At 41.2% G+C, this 23,170-nt stretch overlaps 2 protein-coding genes across 3 annotated transcripts in view; one reads left to right on the forward strand and one right to left on the reverse strand.

Moving 5' to 3' along the window:
* Positions 1 to 837: 837 nt before the first annotated feature.
* Positions 838 to 23,170, reverse strand: part of LOC138970688 (X-ray repair cross-complementing protein 5-like) — a 58,566-nt gene continuing 36,233 nt past the window's right edge. For both annotated transcript variants that reach the window (XM_070343167.1, XM_070343166.1), the window contains exon 20: positions 838 to 1,997. In XM_070343167.1, coding sequence (XP_070199268.1) covers positions 1,878 to 1,997 — 120 coding nt within the window. In that variant the 3' untranslated portion in view covers positions 838 to 1,877. The remainder of the gene's footprint in view (positions 1,998 to 23,170) is intronic.
* Positions 6,357 to 13,729, forward strand: LOC138970686 (uncharacterized). Its single transcript, XM_070343159.1, has 2 exons — positions 6,357 to 6,502; positions 8,395 to 13,729. The coding sequence occupies exon 2, from the start codon at positions 10,542 to 10,544 to the stop codon at positions 12,876 to 12,878; it is 2,337 nt and encodes a 778-aa protein (XP_070199260.1). The 5' UTR covers positions 6,357 to 6,502; positions 8,395 to 10,541; the 3' UTR covers positions 12,879 to 13,729.

A 23,170-nucleotide genomic window follows, 5' to 3' on the forward strand; every position in this document is an offset into this window, starting at 1 on the left:
CACATTAGAAACGCAGCTCTTACTTCGCTTATGCAAGGCAAACACTGCAAACAAACTGAAAAAGGACACACACAAGGACACGCACACACTGTGACACACACAAGGACACGCACACACTGTGACACACACAAGGACACGCACACACTGTGACACACACAAGGACACGCACACACTGTGACACATACAAGGACACGCACACACTGTGACACACACAAGGACACGCACACACTGTGACACACACACACACTGTGACACACACACACACTGTGACACACACAAGGACACGCACACACTGTGACACACACAAGGACACGCACACACTGTGACACACACAAGGACACGCACACACTGTGACACACACAAGGACACGCACACACTGTGACACACACAAGACACACGCACACACTGACACACACAAGGACACGCACACACTGTGACACACACAAGGACACACACACACTGTGACACACACAAGGACACACACACACACTGTCACACACAAGGACACACACACTGTGACACACACAAGGACACGCACACACTGTGACACACACAAGGACACGCACACACTGTGACACACACAAGGACACGCACACACTGTCACACACACAAGGACACGCACACACTGTCACACACACAAGGACACGCACACACTGTCACACACACAAGGACACGCACACACTGTCACACACACAAGGACACGCACACACTGTCACACACACAAGGACACGCACACACTGTCACACACACAAGGACACGCACACACTGTCTCACACACACACACACACTTAACAAAAAAGACGCAGAAAATACACAACAAACAAAAGGAGACAACATTGCACTGTTTGCATCTCTGTTCTTTTCAGACAATAAAGCAGCACAGTTGCTTACTTTGCTTTCACTTCCTAATTACTTTTACATGCATAATCATACCTCAGATAGACGATTCTTAATGGCATGCAGAGTTTCCCCATTGTCTGTTACAATAAACAGGCCTTTTCAAAAATTTTAAGAAAGAAGAAACAGAATTATTAGTTTATACACTGACATACAGTAAAAATTATTCACAAAACTGACATGAGAAATGTTATGGGCTTCATTTATAAATCTGTCACAACACCAACCTCTTATCAACAGAACCTTGGCGGTTCACTGTGGATATTATTTGCAATCAGTAAAATCGAACACACTTTACATTTTACTTGTGCGCATAGGATTGATAACAGTCATAAGTATGAAATGTTTCCCATTTCTATGACAGGCAGATTCCTTTACTATTACTACCAATTATGATGTTCAGAGACATTTTTTACACATAATGAGAAGAAGCAGTTTCCCTTCTTTCCTTAAACTTGACCATTACTGAGTTTGACGATGATGTTAACCATTAGGTCCTGGCAGCTGATGCTGTGGCTACGTCAGGAAATGGTGATGATTATTCCACACCGTAGAAGTCGCTGTTTATGTCATGATGTTAACCATAAAGCAGCTGGTACCGTGAGAACACTAGGTGTTGTTGATGACAATTACTCCACACCGTAGAAGTCACTGTTGGCGTCATAATGTTAACCATAAAATAGCTGATGCTGTGACTGCGTCAGGAATCAGTCGTGATGACTTCAAGCATGGGGTGGTCTTCGTTTCCCCATGCCTCAGGTAGCAGCTGATGCAGAGAATTGGTCAGGAATCGGTCGTGATGATGATTAATCCACACCGTAGAAGTCGCTGAAAGAATCGATGATGTCTGCCTCCCTGGTGGCCAGACAGGGGATGTTGATGATGATTACTTGACACCGTAGAAGTCACTGTTGACGTCATGATGTTAACCATAAAGGAGCTGGTGCTGTGGCTACGTCAGGAATCGGTCGTGATGATGATTACTCGACATTGTAGTGGTCGCTGATGGCGTCGATGATGTCTGCCTTCCTGGTGGCAAGACAGGGGATGTTTGCGTTCCTGGCCGCCTCCTTCAGCACGGCCACCGTCAGCTTCCCAAGCTGAAACAACAACAACAATGACAGGTTTTGTTTTCCAAACATTATGACATGACCTGCCCCTTGGAAATATTTTGGTGTGTGGCAGGTCCGTTTGTTGTACAGTTGAATCCCCCTTTTAAGACTTCCAAAAATCTGGGAAAATGAGGTCTTAACAGGAGTCAGTCTTTAAACGGGGGTAAATTTAAAGAGATTATGATCAGACAGTCTGAGAAAACAGGGTCTTAAAAGGGAGGGGGTCTTAAATTGGGGGTCTTAAAACAGGCAGATTCCACTGTAACTTCATGATATAGTCCTGTGAGGTTTCTCTCTGAAAATGTGGATTGATTTCTCCCTGAGGAAAGCAAAGGTGGCATTACAGTTAACCTGCATTACAGTTAACTACTGGACCGATCTTCATGAAACTTGACATGAGAGATCCTGAGTATGGTATCTCCAGACGTTTTTTTCCCCATTTTTTTTGTAAATGTCTTTGATGACGTCATATCCGGCTTTATGTGAAAGTTGAGGCAGCTCTGTCACGCTCTCATTTTTCAACCAAATTGGTTGACATTTTTGTCAAGTAATCTTCGACGAAGCCCGGAATTTGGTATTGCATTTTAGCTTGGAGGCTTAAAAACTAATTAATGAATTTGCTCATTAAAGTTGTCATTAAATTTAATTTTTCGCAAACACGTTTAAAATTGATTGCATTGTATTCCTCATCATCTGAATCTAAAAATATATACATAAGTTATGTTTACTCTTAAAATGTGATCACAATTAACGAAAAAAGATTACTTCTTACGATTAAAATTTGAGAAATCGATCCAAAAATGATTTCATCTTATTCTTTATCATTTCCTGATTCCAAAAACATATAGATATGATAGGTTGTATTCAAAACAAGCTCAGAAAGTTAAAGGCACAGTGCAGCTCACAGCCTTCGTTTTGCGTTTTTGTTGCAGCTGAGTGCATTTACAGTTCAAAAATCCTCCTATGGTAGTAAAACAAATCCAAAACTACCCAACGACGACATCTGTGAAGCTCGACAGTTTCTTGTTCACGCGAGTGCATAAATTAACCTAGTTATTATGTGGTGTTTGGTCGGAGTTCGATTCAACTGAGTGATTCCGGCCTCCATTTTGTTTTACACAAACTCATGATGATGTCTGACATAGTTTGCTAGTGACGTGTCTTTTTGTGCATGATGTGGTGATCTATCTGATCTAAATTTAGATCCAAAAATAGGTCAAGACCAGCCGGGTCCGAGTACGAAATTAATTCGTAAAAAAATCGCAGTTCTTGACTCTTTGGGTGCAAGTCAATGAAACTTGGTAGTTCTTCTAACGGATAGCTGCCTGAGGTATGACTATAAAAGCCCCAGGGGCTCCGTGCACCTGGATTTGACAAGTTCAGTACCTTTAACAAGAATACAGAAAAGCGCGCTTTTATGCTTAGCACAATATGCTACTGCACTAATCTGGCGTGTCAATATCACTACGTTTTGCACGTGGGAGGTGAGCGATTTCCTTCACGCGGGGATTGACGAAGCTGTACTGTCTTGGTGAAAAAATACAGTGCGTTCAGTTTCATCCCGTGAGTTCGACAGCTTGACTAAATGTAGTAATTTCGCCTTACGCGACATGTTTTTAATTTGCGTGGATCTGCTGGTTAAGGTGTGCATGTTGGCCCAGATCCTCCGACTTCAGCCCTTAGGTTTCTTTCAGGGTTACCCCGCCCTTAGTTCCTGGCTCAAAAACCTAACCCTGGGAACACATGGGGGATTTCTTACCGGGGGTCCCACCCCGGGGCTAGAGCTTTTAATGCGGCTCTTACTCGTATGGTGTAACCGTCATGGGACACGTACGGCATTTATAGGGTAGTCAGTGCCATCTGCTAACCCACCCCGACCTGGTAGAACACCGCTAGTTGGTCCGGGACTGCTTATTCTATATTCGCAGCTGGCCCCCATATCTGGGGGCCGTTCAATTAACAGTGTTTCACAGCAAGTGCATGTACTGCACATTGAGCTCATGGCCCTGCCGTGAGAACAATTAATCTGTTAATCTGCTGATCAAGCTAGTCCCAACCTTTTTGTTTATATTTACACTGAATAATCAAGCTGGGAACTCTAACTTTGATACTGTGCTGCTGATAAACACACAATTTGAACTTCACAGAGAGAGGAAAAGAATAGAATTAAAAGAGAGACAGAGAGTTTGTTTGTTCGTTCATGGGCTGAAACTCCCACGGCTTTTACGTGTATGACCGTTTTTACCCCGCCATTTAGGCAGCCATACGCCGCTTTCGGAGGAAGCATGCTGGGTGTTTTCGTGTTTCTATAACCCACCGAACTCTGACATGGATTACAGGATCTTTTTCGTGCGCACTTGGTCTTGTGCTTGCGTGTACACACGGGGGTGTTCGGACACCGAGGAGAGTCTGCACACAAAGTTGACTCTGAGAAATAAATCTCTCACCAAACGTGGGGACGAACTCACGCTGACAGCGGCCAACTGGATACAAATCCAGCGCGCTACTGACTGAGCTACATCCCCGCCCTAGAGACAGAGAGTGAGGGGAGTGGTCTCAAACTGCACAAAATTATGAATATATACATGTACTATGTAGATAAACTTATAAGCTATAGGAGCAACTATAGGAGGCTCCCATTAAAGTTGAAATAAAATGTAATGCCTCACTTTTTCTGAGGCACTGTCTAAGAAATACACATTTCCATTTTGTTATCCTTTTTTGTTAAATTTAGTCAAGTTTTGACTAAATGTTTTAACATAGAGGGGGAATCAAAACGAGGGTCATGGTTGGTGTGTGTGTGTGTGTGTGTGTGTGTGTGTGTGTGTGTGTGTGTGTGTGTGTGTGTGTGTAGAGCGATTCAGACCAAACTACTGGACCGATCTTTATGAAATTTTACATGAGAGTTCCTGGGAATGATATCCCCGGACGTTTTTTTCTTTTTTTCGATAAATACCTTTGATGACGTCATATCCGGCTTTTTGTAAAAGTTGAGGCGGCACTGTCACACCCTCATTTTTCAATCAAATTGATTGAAATTTTGGCCAAGCAATCTTCGACGAAGGCCGAACTTCGGTTTTGCATTTCCGCTTGGAGGCTTAAAACTTAATTAATGACTTTGGTCATTAAAAATCTGAAAATTGTAAAAACAAAAAATAATTATAAAACGATCCAAATTTACGGTCATCTTATTTTTCATCATTTTCTGATTCCAAAAACATATACATATGTTATATTTGGATTAAAAACAAGCTCTAAAAATTAAAAATTAAAACATTATGATCAAAATTAAATTTCCGAAATCGATATAAAAACAATTTCATCTTATTCCTTGTTGGTTCCTGATTCCAAAAACATAGATATGATATGTTTGGATTAAAAACACGCTCAGAAAGTTAAAACGAAGAGAGGTACAGAAAAGCGTGCTATCCTTCTCAGCGCAACTACTACCCCGCTCTTCTTGTCAATTTCACTGCCTTTGCCATGAGTGGTGGACTTACGATGCTACGAGTATACGGTCTTGCTGAAAAATTGCATTGCGTTCAGTTTCATTCTGTGAGTTCGACAGCTTGACTAAATGTTGTATTTTCGCCTTACGCGACTTGTTAAACTTTTTTGTTGTCATACATTATCACTGAGAAACAAACTCTTAACATCTGAAGATGCAGAGCTGTCAGTCTTTTTCAACCCCTCATCAACATTTCTGTGTCATAATTATAATCATTAGGGAAGCTAAGTCACGAGTAGCAGCCTTAACATAACCTTTTTGCAGCGCTGATAGCTCACTACAAAGACTAAATAGCCAGAAATCTAAGACTGTTTTGTATCATGAAGTACAGTATACATATATTCTTGAATTTAATTACCCTTGTACATTATGATGGGGTCCAAGGAATTCTAAAATTCAAGAAAAAGACTTTATAATTTAACCTATTTTAGTTAAGCAAACTAAGCATTTTTAATCATATTTCTAGTTTTCTGATAATATACTCGGTTCAGCTATTTGAACCTCTCTCTTTTATTTAATCTTCTGTATTTGTGTGTGTTTTGTAATTAATAAACAGTTTGATTTGTTTTGAATACATTCGATCATTCTTCAACAACATGAAGTCCAAAAATTTCTCTCTTAAAAAAAAAAGTGTTTATCTTCTTATCGTCTCCCTTCCTATTTCTGTTTGTGTAACTTTTGCGTATCTGTGCCTCTGTTCTCACCATACATGCAGCAGTGGGAGAGAGGGGTTAGACGTATTCTCAAACTGTGGCCATTCAAACATATGAATATTTTTAGAACGGGGAAACCCCAGTTTGAGTCATACATACCAGACTACTGTGGAACGTTCTAGTCATCACCAACACTTACTGCGCATGCGCATGAGCTAGTAGCCTACCTGAGTTGAGGCATGCGCAGCTAGCCTACCTGAGAGTTATCGACGAAGGTACAAGGAGAGCAGTCACACAACTTCAACCTCACCATCTCATTCCAAGTGTTAAAGGTGAGACTTTGAGCTCAAATGTATTGAATGTCATTTCTTACTTTTGTTGTTGTTGAGGGTGTTACTCTGGGTGTCAGGATCAGGATCAGTACATTGCAGGAACCGTTTTTAGGTTATTTGACAATAATTTCTCTTCCACTCACTATTCTTTCTGTCTTCATCGTCTGCACAGTGCTGATGTAATGTTACGTAACATGAACACATAGATCTACTCTCTACTTAGTTCTCCGTCTTCAAATTCAGCAATCTCTGTGTAAGAATATACTGAGTGAAGTAGCATAATAATAATATAATAATCATGAAAGCTTGTTGCACTGCTTCCTTCAATTACATTTTATTGACATTTATTTTAAGGTGGGGGACACACTGTTCAAAGCACCCAAGATTATGACCAGTTTTCTTCTCACAATTTATGTTGTGTGTGTGTGTCACTGTGTGTGTTAAAGGTAAAACTTTGATTGTTCAAAGTTTTTTTCTCACAATGTGATGTGCCTGTTTGTCTTTTTATCTCATACCTGCCTGTTTTATGTTTAAGGTTCTTTTTGTCCCAGCCTTCCCCCCTCCTTTTCTTTTTTACAAAGTCAAGTTTTAACATAGACAGGGAATCTAGACGAAGTACTGTGTCTGTCTGTGTGTGATAATCTGTATGTGTAGTGTGATTCATAGAAAACTTCTAGACCCATCTTCATGACACTTTACATGAGATTTCCTAAGAATTATATCCCCAAAAGTTGTTTCCCTCATTTTTTGATAAATATCTTTAACAAGAAGAGCAAACGCTCGATCGAGTCACTTTCGCAGTTCTGAATATTATATGAGGCATCAGATGGACAGGAAGAAATTGCTATTCACAACACAATGAGTCACGTTCACATAAAATTTGAGCCCGGTCACTTTTATAGTTTCCGAGAAAAGCCCAACGTTAAGTTGTGTGTTGCCGAACAGAAAAGGCTAGTTATCTCCCTTGTTTTTCTGATAACGTTCGTAAAAGGCTACAGATGTAAATACTTTGATGTAAAGAATAATCCTACAAAGTTTCAATCACATCCGATGAACTTTGTCAAAGATATAAAATGTCTAATTTTTCCTTTGACGCTGACCTGTGACCTTGAAAAAGGTCAAAGGTCAACGAAACCATCGTTAAAGTGTAGAGGTCATTGGAGGTCACGACTAAACAAAATATGAGCCCGATCGCTTTGATAGTTTCCGAGAAAAGTCCAACGTTAAGGTGGTGTCTACGGCCGGCCGGACAGACTAACACTGACCGATTACATAGAGTCACATTTTCTCAAGTGACTCAAAAACGTCTTATCCGCGGCTTGACATTTTGGTCAAGCAATCTTCGACGAAGGCTGGACTATGGAATTTCATTTCAGCTAGAAAGCTGAAAAATTAATTAATGAGTTTGGTCATTAAAAATCTGAAAATTCTAATTGAAGTTAAAATTGTAGTAGTTGATCGAAAAGTGATGTTATCTTATTCATTATCATTTTCAAAATCATTACGTTTGGATTAAAAAAAAAAAAAGCTGATTAAATACTAATAGTTAAAAAGAATAGATTAGAGAAAAAAAAACTGTCCTGTGAAGCGATATGCCCTACTGCGCTATCCTGGCTTAAATTGACACTTTCTACACGCTTTTTTCGTGAACATGTTCAGCGCTTTTTTGGGTGCATGCATGGCCACAAGGGAAAAAGCTATCTTGTTTTGGTGAGAGAAAAAAAAATGCAGTCTGGTAATTTCATTCTGTGAGTAATCGACAGCTTGACTAAATGTTGTAGTTTCGCTTCATGCAACTTGTTTATTTCTCTCCTTCCTTCATTGCGGATGTCTTCAGTTTGTTCATCTGTTCATGATTTTCAAGTTGAATATTGTTTTGATTTTCTTTTCAGAAATGCTGTCTACACATCTGTGGAAAATGCTGACTGCAGCTTTAATCCTATTGTGCTGGATCCAGGGATGTGCTGGGAACACTCAGCTTACAATGACCATGCAGTTTGACTGGCGGTGTAAGCCTCCACGTATTACGTCAAGGGTTGCCTACATTCAAATCAAGAAGTTTGAACAACACCCTGACAACACTCAAATTTTGGCTTCAGCATACCAGAACAGTTCTGAAGTGGCCAGTGAATTTCTGCGACAAATGCCGGGAGCTGAAGCTGGTGGCAGTGTACTTGAAGGCTTCCTGAATTTTACTTATCAGACTCATGCGCAAGGAAACAGTTCTGAGACCTTTCAGTGTGTATCGGCGGCATACAATGATGAAAACGGAGACAGATCCGAATCCACACCATACAACATAACGCTTAATGAAGATATACCAAACATAACGCTTAACACTGAAAGTTTCTTTTCAGTGAAAGAAAAATTTACGGTGTACATCAAGGTCACAAAAGCAAGTCTGTCCCATGGGCTTATAAAAACAGAGCCATTCTTTGTTTCCACAGCAATTGGAAACAACAGTGCCCATCAAACCAGCAACAAGAAAACACCACTATGGCAATGCGAAACAGACAGAGGAGTGTGTAATCTGACAGGCATTGCTGTCTCTGATGATGTAACTCTAAATTTAACCTGTTCACAAGAATCTCCACAATCTGAAAAGTTCAACTGCAAAGATCTACCGCCGTACCACGAAGTTCGCCTTGATGACAGCCAGAACTCAATTAACATACTTTCTGTGGCGATTCCAATAGCATTTTGTATCATCTTCTTAATCTTAGTCACTGGAATTGCCATCGGATTTTGCATGAAGAACTCTATTGCAAACGCTCTTAAAAACATTCCAAACTGTTTTCCCAACATTTGCTCCAAGAGCAAAACCAAAGAGACATCCATCCAGAACCCTGATGAAAAACCCACAGAAAACAAAGATGTTGCAGTTAAGATTGAAATCTCCGGTGATGAGAGTGGAGATGGCAATGATACTGATGAGAGTGGAGATGACCCCTTCCGGGCTGCAGTGCGAAAAAGACAGTTCAAAGTCGAAGACAACAAGTTTTGTTCAATATTAAACCTGAAGCGCGGGGAAAAACCTAGACTCAGTGGCGTAGAAAGCAATGATGCAAATGGTCAAAAAAAAGAAACTCTTGTTTGATGTGTAACGTTGAAATAGCAAATAACACCCATGCTGAGCCAGGCGGATCGGGGAGGCTCTGCCCCCATGACATGTGGCATGCAGGCCCCACCAGCGTGCAGATATGCACTGGTGCCCACGAACAGATCACCCAGCTATGGGCAAATAGCACTCCAGGGCATCCCAACGGTGAAACAGGCGGATGAGGAAGAGAATTCCCAATGGCTGTGAAGGCGGAGGAGGATGTCCTACTGAGTAGACCAGACTCCGTTTGTAGCCATGGCAGGCAACTGGTCTAAGAGAAGCAAACTCCAAAGTCAAAACCCTGCACCGGCAGGGTATCCGGGCCTCAACGGCAATGCAGGCGGAAGAGGAGCCAGTTTCTCCCAACGGCTGCAAAGGCCGACGAAGGTGTAGTGATATCTGCATGCTCACTAGTCATGGTTATCCATACTGCCTGGCCACACAGCCAGCCTCAGTTTTATCCCTGCCTTCTGCAGCAGTCTGCATTCAGCTATCACAGTGAACAGTCTCTTGCTTCAGTACTCTGCTTGTGTTTAACCTTACCTTTTAGTCTTATATTCAATACAGTGTAATCATTACTATACACGCCTTCACAGTGTTGTCTATGTGTGTGAGTGTCATACTACACATACATCATATCATTACATGGTGGCAGCGGAAAAAACAAAGACTTTAAAGTAAGTGTCAAACCTTTTGTTTCAATTGGAACTATCGTTATCGCATCCCGCGATCAGCTTAATTCTATACACCCTGCCTTGATGTTTATAGTACCTAACTGTGTCAGACCCCTCATATTTGCTCTGAAAGTGATGTGAGGACTGGTGCATGTTGTGTGCTTGAACATTAGTGCAATAAAGGTGCTACATTTGAAACAGAGTAAGACAAAGAGAGCAAAAAACCCTTTCCATAAGGTAGCAGTCCTACGGAAAGCATCTCAAAATGGAACATGCGCCCAAAATGGACTGGACCACGGACAACCCTGCAGAATCTTTCAAACTATTCTCACAGAGAATTGAACTATATTTCAAAGCCAAGAAAGTTCCCACAGCGGAACAGACAACCCACATCCTCCTTCAGGTCGGAGAAGAAGGGCTCAGGAGATATAACTCCTGGACCTTGACGGATGACGACGAGCAGACCCCAGCTGCCATCCTCAAGCGCTTCAGAGAGCAGCTGGAGCCCTCAGAAAACTTTCGGGTTGCACGCCTGAAGTTAATGGCATTTCGACAAGGCCCATCGGAATCCTTGGACAATTTTGTCAACAAGTGTAAACTGCAAGCGATCAAATGCGATTTCTCAACAGAAGAAACCAACGAGCGCATTATCGAATTAATCATTGCCAATACAACTGACGCAGACTACCAGAAAAACCTCCTCAGCCAGAAAAAAGGGCTGAAACTGGAGAACGCCGTGCAAATAGGCAGGACTTTTGAAGCCACAGCCTGCCACGTACAACAGCTCCAGGATATGAGACTTCCCAGCACACATGTCCACAGCCTTCAAGTAAGCAGGTGCAAGAACTGTGGACGTTCACATGAGCCCAGAAAATGTCCTGCATATGGATCCCAGTGCAGATCATGCGGGAAAGAAAACCACTGGGCCAAGGTGTGTCGGTCCTCTGCCACAGGTTCAAATCAAAAACAACAGAGCCAGAGGAACCAGAACACCAGAGGTGACCAAGGACGTGGAGCACATCATGACAGCCGCAGAGCTGTGCATGATGTTCAAGCATCCACAGACATAGAAGACCACTTTGACATGCTGTCCTTCAACAATGTGAAGATATCGTCCATCACAAGAAGAGACGAGGCTTTCGTACAGCTCAACGTCAAGCTGACCAGCCGACCAGGGATCCACAATCTCAATCTGAAAGTGGACACTGGAGCTCAGGGAAATACTCTACCCTTACGTACATTCCGGCAGATGTTCCCTGACCACCTGCGAGAAGACGAGATGCCAACAAGCGCAATTGCAGACAAAGAAAAATCTGTACGTCTGACGGCATACAATGGCACAACAATACCATGTCATGGAATCTTCAGCTTCCCATGCAAGTTCAGAGATTCGTCATGGAAAGAAGCACAGTTCCACATTGTAGACGTCACAGGACCTGCAGTCATGGGCCTGCCAACATGCGAACAACTCAAGATTGTCACTCTCCATTGTAGCATTGACACAGAAAGGTCTGAGCCAATCAGTTCCACCAAGGATCTGATGCGTCGATACCCAGAATCACAACGGGAAGACATCATGGAACAACTCCATTATGGTCACCAAGGCATCGAGAAGACGCGACTTCGTGCCAGAGAATCTGTCTTCTGGCCTGGAATCAACAAGGACATTGAGCAGAGAACCAAGTCATGCCCCATCTGCCAGGAGCACAAACCATCGCAGTCCCCTGAGTCCCTCATGCCACATGAGGTGCCCAGTCGCCCATGGGAGACCCTTGGAACAGACCTGTTCAGACTCCATGGCTATGAGTATTTGCTGCTCACTGACTACTACAGCAAGTACTTCATCGTCAGAAAGCTTGCTGGTGACGCAACTAGCAACACTGTCATCAGAGCACTAAAGCAGATGTTCTCTGAGCATGGCATTCCCAGCAAGCTGATAAGTGACAACGGCCCCCAATTCTCATCGGACGCCTTCGTCACATTTGCAAGAGAGTGGGCATTCGACCACATAACCTCTTCCCCCAGATACCCCAGATCCAACGGTATGAGTGAGAGACACGTGCAGACAGTCAAGGATGCTCTACAGAAGGCCAGCCAAGCCAGAACTGATCCTGACCTTGCCCTTCTATGTCTGCGCACCACCCCTCTGTCCTCATCTATTCCAAGTCCCCTCGAAATCCTGACAGGAAGAAAAGCACGATCCAACATGCCCATAAAGCTGAACTCTCTCCCAAACTCAATCAGAGAAGAGCTTCAAGATCGCCAGAACGTACAGAAGATGTACCACGATCGGCATGCCAAAGACCTGCCAGTCCTTCAGCCTGGTCAACAAGCCCGTGTCCAGGACTACCAGACAGGGAAATGGATCCCAGCTACCGTCACCGGACCGAGGGCGGAGCCGAGGTCGTACCAGCTTGCCACGCAACAAGGACAGATGCTCAGGAGGAACAGAGTCCACATCAGAGACGTTCCCCAAGCAGTAGAGGCTACACCCAAACCACCACAACAAGAACCTCTACAACAGCAGCTTCCTTCACAAGCGGGAGCTACAACAACCCGATCAGGCCGAATCGTCAAAGCCCCGCAGAAATTAGACCTGTAGACTCACCGTTTCTATTTGCAGAAACAGATATCCACAGGACTGTTGTAGTGAAGAACAGTAACATATAGTGTAAAAAAATCTTGCAGTCATACGGATACACTTGAACAGACCAACAGTGATATTGCTACTAGAATATAGTGCATATTCAGTTGCGACTTTCCACAGGACTGCAATTTAGGAAATTCCAGTCTCTGGCATGGCTAGCAGATAACGGTGCCCCTAGTCAGCTCCCACCAGTAATAGATAACAGATGCCAGTAGCTGGACCCAGACTCTGTACAAACACTACTGCCGTATCTCTCTTTAGGCAGTGCAAAGGAATGCACAGAAAAACTGACATTTGAAGATTTAAAATATTAATGGTTATGATCATTAGAACTTCATGATTGGTGTTACTTAATACATTGGTATCATGTAAAGACTATGTGTTTAAAAGGCTATGGTTTGCCTACATTGCAATGTTTATTACCTAGTACAGCAAAATTACAAATACACCCAATCAACTTTAAAAAGAACTTATTAATAAACAATAGTCTTTTTTCTTAAGAAGGGAGATGTAGTGATATCTGCATGCTCACTAGTCATGGTTATCCATACTGCCTGGCCACACAGCCAGCCTCAGTTTTATCCCTGCCTTCTGCAGCAGTCTGCATTCAGCTATCACAGTGAACAGTCTCTTGCTTCAGTACTCTCTACTTTGTGCTTGTGTTTAACCTTACCTTTTAGTCTTATATTCAATACAGTGTAATCATTACTATACACGCCTTCACAGTGTTGTCTATGTGTGTGAGTGTCATACTACACATACATCATATCATTACATGTTCTTTTTGTCTTCTAACTGCTGTCTGTTTAACATTAATATGTTCTTTTTGTCTTCTAACTGCTGTCTGTAGAAAATATAAAAGCAAATCACTGCAAGTTTCAATGCTTGATGCATGAATTGAATTTTTGTTCTGATATGTTTTATTGTTGTTGTGAGTTGCACCAGGCTCAGATGTACATATCTTTTTGAAAACTTCAATAGTAACAGCTATTGTGTTTTCAGCGTAGCAATAGGGTCCGATATTTAGACGAGACAAGTATAATGCCGACGAGTCGATTTGATTTGATTTGTTGTTCCAAACTTACAAAATGACAGTTTTTGATAGCAGACAAACTTCTTGCGTGCATCATGTTCGCGCAGACATGCACACCGCTACACGCTTACTGACTTTGGAAGAAAAACTGACTCCAAGTGCATTCGATTTCACAACACAGTTGTTGAAACAGCTTTTTAAGTTGTCAGTGTATGCTGTTGTCGATAGAAACATCGCCGTGGTACAGATGGGTAAACTGGAACCATGCGTCGGGTATTTACGGTGTGGAGTTACGAGATAAGAAAGTCGGCCATTTTCGTCAATATGCTTAAAATTGGATATATTGAGAAAAATGGACGACTTCCGTAGCATTATGCTTTGAATTTTTTTCTATCAATTTTCCTTTGTTTTAGTATAATTTTTTAGCTGATGAAGACATACGTCGAAACCGGTTCTATTCGTGTTGTTATTGTTCATGTGTCTGGTGAGTAGTTTCATTGTTATCTTCTTTATGTGTTTGAAGTTTTATTTTATCAATAGTTTGTATAAGAAACTACATGTATGATAGACCATTTTCAATTAAATGTATGTTTCTCATATACATTGTAGAAGTGGCACTTGTAAGAAGATTACTGATTAGACTTTACCTCGCCCAAAAACCTTTATTCTTTTTCCAATAAAGCAGAACTATCTATGCGAAACCAGATCAGCTATACACCAAGTACCATATGCTATTCCAAAAATTCTGTTGCTGCTAAAACAGCGTGTGAAAGCACCTGCACTTTTGAAAGAATGTCCGTTACATTTCTGATAGCTGTTAGTGTTACCAAGCAGACTGATCGATCGAGTCATCAGAGACTTATATTATCAAGCTGAAACTTGGAAAACAGCAGTGGTGTATTTCTAAAAAAAAAACCATTACATGCATGGTCACACTGACATAATACTCATGATCAGTCTTCCTAATTCTCAGACCCACTATCCCGCCCCACCCAACCCACTTTAATCTGACTGTGTACAGAAAAGCTCAGTGTAATGCTGTTCCAATCATTAGTGCAGTTCTCTTGATTTTTTTTCTCTTTCAAAATAATTATTTACAGATATACTCACTCTGTTCAGAAACATGCTACCGTGTCAGTTTAGAGTAAAACAAATACATGTATTGTTCATTAGTAACATTACGAACGGAGAAGCCTAAATCTTGATTTCCATCAGAACTGTGAAAGCATTTTTGATGAATCAAGACTTTACTGGTGTACACATGTTTTGCATACAATGTGTATTTATTTGCTAAATTATATTTGCTAATAAATGACTTCTGTAACAATTAACCATTATGTGCATTTTAAGTGTTAATTTGTCTGCAGCCTAGCTGTTTGTGTGTCAGTCACTGAGTGTGTGTGTGTCTCTCTTTAAATTTCATATGATTACATTATGACTGTCCCTCAGTCTCTGAAACCAGTTAAAACCAGAGATTTGTGTTAACATTATCATCTTAATCTTAATTATTATGAGATGAATATTCTGTTTTATATATTCTTACGTGTTATGTTGTAATGCTGAGATACACCACACCTGAGTTTCTTATCTTGAGATAATAACGTTTTATACTCAGTCTATATGTATGTGTGTCTCTAAATTTCATATGATTACATTATTAAACATTTTTCTCCTTAAAAAAATTCAAAAACAAAGAGTCTGTCAACGTTCCGAAATTCAGAATAAAAAAACCCAAAAAAAGTAGGTTGTTGGAACGTTTGTTATTGACAAAACAATACATTCACAAATATATCGACCCAACGGTCTTTTAAGTGGGGAGACAAACAAATATTCACACAAAACTTATCTTGATAGTTCTATCCGTTTCACGCCCACTCATCAGGAAGCCGAGCGAATGAATGATTGTATGATAAAATGATGAAGATGGCATAATGTATACACATACAGAAGAACAAAACAAACAAGAGGGTTGCAGTCAGGCAAGATGAGCAAATGCAAAAACAAATAGAACTATCAAGATAAGTTTTGTGTGAATATTTGTTTGTCTGTCCACTTAAAAGACCGTTGGGTCAAAATATCTGTGAATGTATTGTTTTGTCAATAACAAACGTTCCACCAACCTACCTTCATTTTTCTCATTTTAATTGTATACAAATACTAACACTAAATGGACAGGTTGGCTAAAATAATGGAAGGCAAGCAGCACAGGGACATCAGAGAAAATCAAAACCAGAACATAGCTAACAATATACTACTACTAAATGTATAGTTTTCGACAATTCTTGTCAAAAAATGACGTAGAAGCATAATCAAGGTAGGTAGGTCTTCATTTTCATTAGAACTGCCGAAAAGTACACATTTTCCTGTCTACAGCAATTTGAAACAGAAAAAAACTTGACTAAATGTAAAAAAGAGTATATACACATTGTCATTTTCATATTACATGCACCGGCTAGCATTTTAACACCCAATATGCTTCTTCACACACAATAAATAAAAAAAGAAAATGATTGTAATAATATCTTTGGTTTATTCATTATCCTGAGGTCCAGGTGAGGCTAGAGTGCTCGTACTTAAACAGTTAAAGATATCTCAAACCAAAAACCAAACTATAACCAACAAAATACTAAAAGCTAAGCTCAACATAACACATCCCTTTGCCACAAAGATGCTTTTAATTCACCCCCTCACCCCATGCGTCTTTCCCGCCAGTCTTTTTCAAACCCTCGCATACACACACACACACACACCCCCCTCCCCCACATTATGTATTCAAAACAATAATGTGTACATTTTTGTTAACTCAGCTGTTAACTAGATGAGTTTTGTTTCCATACATGAACCTCTGATTTTACTTGATGTGGCACACAGATGAAATATAATTTTTTTTTTTTTTTTAAATCAGCTGAGAGTAAAACTAAAATTGTTTACAATAGCAACGTTCAGAAAGACCTAATCTTGATTTTCATCAGAACTGTTAAAGCTTTTCTTGTTCAATCAAGACTTTTTTGGTGCAAATAATGTTTTGCACACACTATGTCTATCTATTTGCTTCATTGTTGAACAAATTAAATGCTTACTGTCACAAAATCATGTGCATTTTGTGTGTTTGCCTGTCTGCCTGCCTGCCTGTGTGAGTGGCTAATTGTCAGTGTGTGTGTGTGGGTGTGTGGGTGTGTGTGTAGGGGTGCTCGTTTGTGTGTGTGTGTGTGTGTGTGTGTGTGTGTGTGTGTGTGTTTATATGATTACAATGACTGTCCCGCAGTCTCTGAAAGTATTTCAAGATGTCACAAATATCCTTTTACTTTTTCTCCTTATTCTAATTGTATACTAAGTACGGACAGGGTACAATGGCTACTTGGAAGATTATATAAATATGTCAAGCTGGAAATGTTCACATGTTTGGGAAAAAAGTTAAGGTTTCGCACTGTAATCAACACACACACCCCCCCTCCCCCCACATGCTATCCAGCAACATGATCCCAACAGCAGAATCCCCCCCCCCCCCCCCACATGTTTCATGCACTTTCCTAGTTCTTGGTATATATGCAACCTGCTCTAGTTACTGAGCTATAAATAACCTCTGTGTGTGTGTGTGTGTGTGTGTGTGTGTGTGTGCAGTTCTCCCTCTCTCTCTCTCTCTCTTCCCCCCCTCCTCTCTCCCTCTCGATCTCTATCTCTCTTAAGGTAAAGGAAGCTGAGGTCAAAAATGGGTTCATTCATTTGTGAGTCATCTGCTTATTCATGTAGTACAAGACTCGCCTCGCTAAGCAACTGTCGTCTGCTACAAATCTACATGAAGACATAATGCCATGACATTAGTGTTTATTACCACACCTCCTTTCCAGGTTAGTTTTGTACAAATAATAACTTTACAATATATATGTGCTTTGCATAAATTATATGCATATGTTATGTAAAATGTGTTTCCTTTCCCTACTGCAAAAGGCAAACATATTTGCATATGAGTAACATTCTTTCACGTTTATTTTTAGAATTGGAAAACCCCCCAATATGCTCATTCCTCAAAACTCTTTGTTTCTAGTGAAGGGAGGTTTGAGGGGTTAAAAATAGCGCTTAGGCGGCAGACCTAGTAATACACGCATTCTGCCTGGCCTTCAGCACATTTCCTGGAAAGAAAATAGGATTGTTATTCACTGTGCTGTGCTACAGCCTGGCAAGGAGCACTTTCCACAACCAAGGTAGGATTTGGGTTGAATTCGACCTGAGTTGCTGTTGTTTCCTCTGTATTATTGAGTACAGAATTCTTTGTTTTTTGACACTGTTTTCTCTGCTCATAATTCTGGAGCTCGTTTTAACGAACATGCTATGCTAACTTGGTTTTTCTGTCCCCAGAACTATAGTATCTATTTGGGACATGACGTGGTTATATGTTTAACTAATATGTGTGCCACAACATCTCTCAAGAAAGGGACAAGTCACTACAAGGTACAGTGGAACCTCTCTGTTAAGACCCTCCTTCCGAGAACAGACTACATGTACTTCTAATTCAGTAGGGGGGCGACTATCCTCAACCCGGCGGGTCCCCAAGTGCGATTATAGAATAAGCAGTCCCGGTGTCACGAACTGAAACCTCTGCTGAACAATCCTTCTCATTGCGGTCAATGCGCATGCGCCAATCTTGGACTTAAAAAATGCGACCCTTTGACCGAACGAACCATGGGTTAGGGTTAGGGTTAGGGTTAGGATTAGGGTTAGGGTTAGGGTAAGGGTTAGGGTTAGGTTGTTCACGACCTGATTAATCTCCCCATGTTAGCGCATGCGCATTGACCGCAATGAGAAGGATTGTTCAGGCAGAGTTTTCAGTTCGTGACACCGGACCAACTAGCAGTGTCTCTACCACAGGGTTTCATTTACTAGTGCGCCTTGCGCCATTGGCGCATAACATCTCACAATGTCCCATTAGAATTGCCTTCAGTGCGTCAAGACTGAGATTACGTACCACTACGCCACCCAATGCACACTTTTTACGGGAGTACAATGCTCGGAATGAGCTAGGCAAAAACGCGCGCCAAGCCGAGCAACTTGCGAGTTTGTAAAATGCAATGTGATTTGCCTTTAAAATGTAATTCATTAGTATTCAATCAATTCTGCCAACTATCTGTGCTTGCGCGATTACCTCTGTTGAAACTGTCACTCAACAGAAGCGATATCGATCGAAACACAGACAAACACACCCACACATACACACACACTAACCGGATACACTGGCAAATTCTCATATCATCATATGGCACTAAATGGCACTATTTTGCATCTTTCGACAAAAGCATTTTCGGACCGCCTAGCCTGCTTTGTGCGTTTTGTCTTCGACTATGTAATGTCCCATCAGAATTTGGTTGAGGGGGACAAATGTCCCATTGTATTTTTCTTCCAGGCTAAACCCTGCTACCAGGACGGGGTGGGTTGGCAGATGGCACTGACTACCCTATAAATTCCCTACGTGTCCCATGACGGTTACACCATGTGAGTAAGAGCCGCATTAAAAGCTCTAGCCCCGGGGTGGGACCCCTGGTAAGAAATCCCCCATGTGTTCCCAGGGTTAGGTTTTTGAGCCAGGAACTAAGGGCGGGGTAACCCTGAAAGAAACCTAAGGGCTGAAGTCGGTGGATCTGGGCCAACAGGCGCACCTTAACCAACCACACTCCTCCGAAAACGGCGTATCATAGGCTGCCTAAATGGCGGGGTAAAAAACGGTCATACACATAAAATTCCACTCGTGCAAAAAAAAACACGATAGTACATGGGAGTTTCAGCCCACGAACGCAGAAGAAGAAGAAGAAGAAGAAGAAGAAACCAACCACAGATCCATGCAAATCGCAAAAGTGAACGACAAGAAGAAGACCCTTCTTAATAAGATTCCCTCTGCTATAAAACCGCATTTTCACACATGTTTTCATATAGTGTCAATGTGTCAGAGTTTACCTCCATTACAATATACCCCATCTCCTGTAAGACATGTATTTTTCAGATCTTAGGATGTCTGAAAACAGAGATTTGACTGTACTACAAAAATTAGAATGCCTCCTTTTTTAAAAATGTGGAACAAACTCTTATTAATCCTTTGGCAATTGTTTATGTTAGCCTGCACAAAGGAATACTTACTAACGAAAATGTCTGATCTTTGAATTCATTCATAAGTTTCTTTCTCTGTCATTGAACCTATACTCTGCCTACAAATAGCTTGAAAACGTCTGCATCTTAACAAGTCAAACGGGAAGCCAAAGACGGCAGCTGTCAGCACTTTTCAACTCACAAGAATAGCAACATCATGGATCAGAAAAAGATTATAACATTGTAGGTTAAATTTAGGATAACAATAAGAATCAATTCCCTGAATGTTCCCATTATCCCTGAGCTTCTCTTGAAGCAATTGACTCATTTGGAACAAGACTTTTCACACCAAAACTTATTCCATATGGATTGTCCACAACCCACATCCTCCGGACTGCCCAGTTCAAATCACATCATTGTTAATTTGTTAGTTTACGAAGATAATCCTTCAACAAGAAGAGCAAACGCTCGATCGAGTCACTTTCGCAGTTCTGAATATTATATGAGGCATCAGATGGACAGGAAGAAATTGCTATTCACAACACAATGAGTCACGTTCACATAAAATTTGAGCCCGGTCACTTTTATAGTTTCCGAGAAAAGCCCAACGTTAAGTTGTGTGTTGCCGAACAGAAAAGGCTAGTTATCTCCCTTGTTTTTCTGATAACGTTCGTAAAAGGCTACAGATGTAAATACTTTGATGTAAAGAATAATCCTACAAAGTTTCAATCACATCCGATGAACTTTGTCAAAGATATAAAATGTCTAATTTTTCCTTTGACGCTGACCTGTGACCTTGAAAAAGGTCAAAGGTCAACGAAACCATCGTTAAAGTGTAGAGGTCATTGGAGGTCACGACTAAACAAAATATGAGCCCGATCGCTTTGATAGTTTCCGAGAAAAGTCCAACGTTAAGGTGGTGTCTACGGACGGCCGGCCGGCCGGATGGCCGGCCGGACGGCCGGCCGGACAGACTAACACTGACCGATTACATAGAGTCACTTTTTCTCAAGTGACTCAAAAAGGGGTCAATGGGAGTTTCCTATGGTGTTTGAGGATTACATGAAGTCTATAGAATATTGATATTTTATGATGCAACGCGCCGTATTGCCACGTTTCGGTATATAGACGCGTGAGGCAGGAATAGCCTCCCTTGACCTATCGGCCATACTGTCTCGACCATGTAACGGTCGCTCCGACAATATAAGAGTCAAAAACTCACAATAGGTCCAGAGATACTGCAGAGACTTTTGTTAGGCTCTCGGTGAAGGTTAAAATGGGGGTTCCACTGTATTTCTTAACAAAAATGAAGGCACTTTAAAGCCCCAGTATGTCTCAAATGGTTTACAAAACATTTGAATCTTCCAATGAAAAAAAGCAGTTCTAACCTTGTGGAACACACTTGCAATAGCATTTAATAGCATTAAATGAAACAGTTCGTTTGAATTGCTATTTAGCTCATGTAAACTACACACCAGATTTCGTGGTTTATCTATAACCCCTGAGCCATCGTGAACCCATGTGATCCACTTTCCTCTCTTTCACAATTTAGTAATCAGTTTGTGATTTAAATGCGACTGCCTGTGTCTGCAATGTTTTATATACCTCTGATTCTAAAACGCAACAAACGGCTGCGAGTCACACGAACTTGTCGGCGGCGGATGCCTTCAAAGAAAGCGAGCGCTATGCAGAAAAATCGTCTGCTTTGAGACACGACCTTTCGTGACCCTGCTTCTGGGCTATTTGTTTTCAAACTTTCAAAACTTCAGATTGTACTGATCTTGTCTTGTTGAAAAAGGAACTCTTTTATGATTTAAGAATGTTTGTGTTACAAGCTGTCAATTTATTATTTAGATTTTAAAAGTTAGTTCTAGCGCCTGATTGTAGATCAGACGGTCCACGAAAATAAATTCTTTGAAAATTTCTCACTCTCGACGGGAAGCAGCCAGGATGTTCCCGTTCGGTGAGCGTTCAAATGGAAGGGTGTTTGTACTGTGTGTAAAAGCCTGACAGTATCTGTGATGGTTTACGGGAGGCTTACTGTGCCTTTAAGCTAAGATGTTGATACATTGTACTATCTTGGATGTTTATTTACAATCAGCAAATGAGTTAATGACTGCAGTATAAAGACTATAATGCATGTTGACAACCTGTTGAATGTTAAACACATTTTGCAGTAAACAGCTGAATGGTCTCATAATGCTACATCCAGGTTACACTAATAATTTGGTCCTTTTTGCACAAAGCAAAAAAAAAGAATTGTAGGTCAATTATTAGAAACCTTTATTATTGACAAAACAAAACGATACATTTATTAGTACGTCGACACAATGGTCAATGTTGCATGGTTATACGTGTATGAGTTTGTACAGATAATCTGAAAATGTGTGCCAAGCTGTTACATAACTCTTGAGTCCTCCGATTCACAAGGGCGTGTTTTTATTTTGCAGGCACCATGACCAAAATTATTGGAAGGTACTGCGCCCTCTGCAATCTCATGCTGTTTGTTTGGACAGTCAATAGTAACCCAGCCACAGACACCAGCAAAGTTCAAGTCAGCGTTTCTACGGATGTGGTCTTTCATTGCAGGTTGTTTGAGAACTCAATAGTCAGTGACATTTCATCAGTTCAGATTGCGAAGTCTCTATCAGACCACACAGAGTTCATGATCATCGCGACAGCAATAGCAAAAGCATCTTTCATAACCCCTTCAGGCCTTTCAAGTTTTCCTGAGGCCACAGCAAGTGGAAGTATAGATGAAGGCTGGCTTCTCCTTCAGATTCCTAACATTACACAAAACGCACTTGGGATTTATCGATGTGCTGTCAACAGGAACCACAACAAACTTTTAACACAAATCGAGCTAACTGAGAGACTCCTATCTCTCGCCCAGAAGAGTGTGGGCGTTTTGTACTCCCACCCTCCTGGTTTTGAGATCAGTGTTATAAAAAAAGTAAGCGTGATCTGTAGCTACGGATGTTTGTGTAATCAAACAATTCGTGTCAACTTCCCAGTCTACGGTCCAATGGACAGTGCGAACCAGCCATACATGAACTGCGGGCCAACTGACCAAGAAAACAGAAAATGCTGGATTTCTGCAGCTTGTGGTAAACCAAAAATGAGAGTTGACTTAAACTGT

This window comes from Littorina saxatilis, linkage group LG7 (genome assembly GCF_037325665.1).
Source record: "Littorina saxatilis isolate snail1 linkage group LG7, US_GU_Lsax_2.0, whole genome shotgun sequence".
NCBI classification, from domain to species: domain Eukaryota; kingdom Metazoa; phylum Mollusca; class Gastropoda; order Littorinimorpha; family Littorinidae; genus Littorina; species Littorina saxatilis.